The sequence below is a fragment of the Trachemys scripta genome, chromosome 24 (genome assembly GCF_013100865.1).
Source record: "Trachemys scripta elegans isolate TJP31775 chromosome 24, CAS_Tse_1.0, whole genome shotgun sequence".
Classification (NCBI taxonomy): domain Eukaryota; kingdom Metazoa; phylum Chordata; order Testudines; family Emydidae; genus Trachemys; species Trachemys scripta.
The window spans coordinates 105,496-109,186 of NC_048321.1; the positions used below are offsets into that span (position 1 = coordinate 105,496).

Genomic DNA, 3,691 nt, shown 5'->3' on the forward strand with positions numbered 1-3,691 from the left:
GGGTTAGAGCAGGGGGGACTGGGAGCCAGGACTCCTGGGTTCTCTCCCTGGCTCTGGGGGGCGAGTGGGGGCCGGTGGGTCAGAGCAGAGGGGGCTGGGAGCCAGGACTCCTGGGTTCTCTCCCCGGCTCTGGGGGGCGAGTGGGGGCTGGTGGGTCAGAGCAGAGGGGGCTGGGAGCCAGGACTCCTGGGTTCTCTCCCCGGCTGCCTCCTGGCAGCAACATTTCATTGTGTCACCCGCTCCGCCAGCTCCTGCATGGCCCGCCCCTCGATGTGCCAGACGACCCAGTTGTCCCTCGCTGTCACGTTGATTGCCCCCAGTTTCTCATACAGCGCCATGGCCGGCTGGTTCCAGTTGGCCAACACGAACCGGAACTGGCTGCAGCCGTGTGCCAGCGCGAGCTGCGGGAGAGACAGGGGGGCAGAGCTGTTTTACTGACTCACCCATCGGAGTGCGACCAGCAGCGTCCTATCTGCTCCGATGCCAGAAGGCAGGACTTGGCCCCAGAGGATTAACCTGGGGGGTCTGGCCCCATAGACTCTGACATAGCAATAGGCCCATTGGCCCCAGATCTGGCCCACACAGTCCAGGGAGGGAGAGAGACTGAATTTCGGAGCTAATCTCACCTTGGCCACTTGGCTGAGTAAACTGGTGCCAATTCCTTTGCCTGCGGAGAAGCACATAAATCAATATGGATCTACCAACTTCACCCTCGCCCGGCGCTGAGATGCAGCCACCACTGGGGTAGGGCAGCTAGTTACACAGGAACCCCTCGCCCGGCACAGATGATATGTGGGTTCAAACCCTGACCCTGTGGGTCTTGCGTAAAATCGCAGGTGTCTTAATATTGTTTCCATGAAAGGCAGGACAGTCTAACGATATTAGTGTAGTGCCTGGGGAGAGCATCCCCTGCTGAGCCCCCCGACCCCGCTCCCTGCCCCACAGCGCCCCCTAGCGCCGCCCTCGGGCCAGCCCTGCCTGCCAGGGGAGAGTGCCCCTGCAGCCCCCGCCCCGCTCCCTGCCCCACAGAGCCTCCTAGCGCCACCCCCTACCTCTGAACTCTGGCATGACGTACAGATCCTCCCCAAAAACAATCCGCCCTTTCCAGGTGCAGTAGCTGAAATAATGGAACTGGTACCCGACGACGGTGTGCCCTGGAGAAACCAGCGTTGAAGGCAGAGACAAGGGCACATCTGCCAGCAAAGATTTAGCCCCTTGTATGGCTTGCTATGCGCCCACCTCTGGGGCGGGGCGGCCAGTTACCCAGGGACCCCTCGCCCAGCGCTGAGACGCGCCCACCTCTGGGGTGGAGTCAAACACCTCACTCTGGGCAGAACAGCGCCCCCTGCTGAGCCACCCGCCCTGCTCCGTGGGGGCACGTGAGTCTCCCATCCAAACACTGCCCAGCCCCCTCCCTGCTTAGCCCTCCCCCCCACGCCCAAATTCCCATGTGTCACCGTCTTTGCTCCTCTGGTCAGGGGGAACTTCGGCTACCAGGCAGCCAAACTTGGGGTCCATCCCGAAGCCATCCTCCCTCAGCACTGCAGGCAGAGAGAATAAACAGAACCTGGCTGGATCCAGGCGGGGTTGGGAGCCAGGGCTCCTGGGTTCTCTCCCCGGCTCTGGGAGGGTAGTGGGGCTGGTGGGTTAGAGCAGGGAGGGGCTGGGAGCCAGGACTCCTGGGTTCTCTCCCCAGCTCTGGGAGGGGAGTGGGGCTGGTAGGTTAGAGCAGGGGGGGCTGGAATTTGGACAAGGAGTGGGGTGAAGAAACTCCAAGCTGCCCCCCAGCACTGAAATCCAACCCTGAACATTGCTCATGGTACAGCCCCACAAGCTTACCTTCGGGGGTAGTTTTGACCTGATCCAAAGCCTTGTGAAATGTTGCCCCTTCCTGTTAAGAGATGACAGACCCTGTATAACCAGCCGCCCTGCCCCAGAGGTGGCTGCATCTCAGCGCCAGGCGAGGGGTCCCTGTGTCACCAGCTGCCCCGCCCCAGAAGTGGCTGCATCACAACGCCCCTTGTTAACATGCCCACAGCTCTGCTATCCTGGGAATGGGGAACTTTCCAGCTGAATCCAGGACTCCTGGGTTTTATCCTGGCTTGGAGAGGGGAAGGGAGGGGGAACTAGTGATCAGAGGAGCAGGAGGCTGGGAGCCAGGACTTCTGGGTTCTATCTCCACCTGTTGCTACCACCCCTGGGCAGCTCCATTCCCTCAGGGTGCGATTACGCTTCCATCCGCTGCTCACTCGAATCAGTCGCATGACATCCTTGAGGTCCCTCAGAGCCCAGGGTCGGACGACGTAGCTCATGGCTGCTGGCCTCTCTTCTCCTCTCTCTCCCTTCTCGGCTTTTGGACTCCTGCCCTTTCGGTCAGATATCCAGGAGGAGGAGGAGGAGTCCTGGCCACCCCGAGAGCCCTCGGTGGCTGCGGTTCCCTATGGAGCCAGGAGGGGGCACCAAGTAGGAGGCAACCCCACCGGTAAAACCGACCAGACGGGATCCCACTGCTAACACCAATCGGAATCCAAGACACATTAGCCACAGCACCTCTCCCTCCGAGCCAGTGGGGCAGGGGTAGCCACGTAAAAGGAGCCAGTTTCCCCAGCTACAGGCACTCCTGGCCCAGAGACCGGTGTGCATCCGTGGGGACAGGGTGTGATGAGAGCACGGAACTGAGCCCTCAGGTCAAAGATGGGCCCAGGAGAAGCTGGGTGCTGTATCCATGGGGGAGGATGGATCCAGTGAGAGAGAGAGGTGTTTGGGGAGGGATGGATAGAGGAGTGTGTGGGAGGATGGATAGAGGGGTGGGTGTATGGATGGACGGATGGATGGATAGATAAATAGGCAAGTGGTGTGTATGGATAGGTAGGTAGGAGGAGGGATGGATGGATGGATACATAGGTGGACAGAGGGATGGACAGACAGAGGCATGTAGATTTGGATGGACAGATAGGTAGAAGTGGATAGCTGGATGGATGGGTAGATGGGTGGATGGACAGATGGACAGAAGTGCATGGGGTTGGATGGGTAGATGGGTGGATGGACAGATGGACAGAAGTGCATGGGGTTGGATGGATGGATGGATGGAAAGATGGACAGGGATGCATGGGGTTTGATGAACAGATTGATGGCTGGACGTATGGACGTATGGGTGGATGAAGGGATGGATGGATGGGTGAATGGATGGATGGATAGATGACGTGAATTGGGATGGATGGATAGAGGGGATGTATGGGGTTGGATAGCTGTGTATAGGGATTGGATGTATGGATGGATGTATAGCGGGGGTGTATGGGGATGGATGGATGGATGAGTGAGTAGGAGGATGGATGGACAGACGGATGGATAGCTGTGTGTGGGAGGATGAATAGAGGTGTGTGTGTATGGATGGACAGGTAGAAGGTAGAAGTGGATAGATGGATGGATGGGTAGCTAGAGATGGACAGATGGGTGGGTGGGTGGGTGGATGGACGGATAGATAGAGATGGATGGATGGATGGGAAGATGGATATGGATGGGTGGGTGGGTGGATGGATGGATAGATAGAGATGGATGGATGGATGGATGGATGGATGGATGGATGGGAAGATGGGTATGGATGGGTGGATGGATGGATGGATGGATGGGAAGATGGGTGGGTGGGTGGATGGACGGATAGATAGAGATGGATGGATGGATGGGAAGATGG

The 3,691-nt window shown here is 58.7% G+C and overlaps 1 protein-coding gene across 3 annotated transcripts; it reads right to left on the reverse strand.

Annotated features, from left to right (window-relative positions):
* Positions 1-6: 6 nt before the first annotated feature.
* Positions 7-2,396, reverse strand: LOC117869667 (diamine acetyltransferase 2-like). Of its 3 annotated transcripts, XM_034756700.1 has the most exons (6): positions 2,250-2,396; positions 1,840-1,891; positions 1,458-1,541; positions 1,053-1,154; positions 627-667; positions 8-401 (listed from the first exon to the last, which is right to left on the reverse strand). In XM_034756700.1, the coding sequence occupies exons 1-6, from the start codon at positions 2,310-2,312 to the stop codon at positions 225-227; spliced, it is 519 nt and encodes a 172-aa protein (XP_034612591.1). In that variant the 5' UTR covers positions 2,313-2,396; the 3' UTR covers positions 8-224. The 3 variants fall into 3 exon arrangements, with proteins under 3 accessions (XP_034612592.1, XP_034612590.1, XP_034612591.1); XM_034756701.1 differs by lacking the exon at positions 1,053-1,154 and having other exon boundaries at positions 7-401; XM_034756699.1 differs by lacking the exon at positions 1,840-1,891 and having other exon boundaries at positions 7-401; positions 2,183-2,375.
* Positions 2,397-3,691: the final 1,295 nt, after the last annotated feature.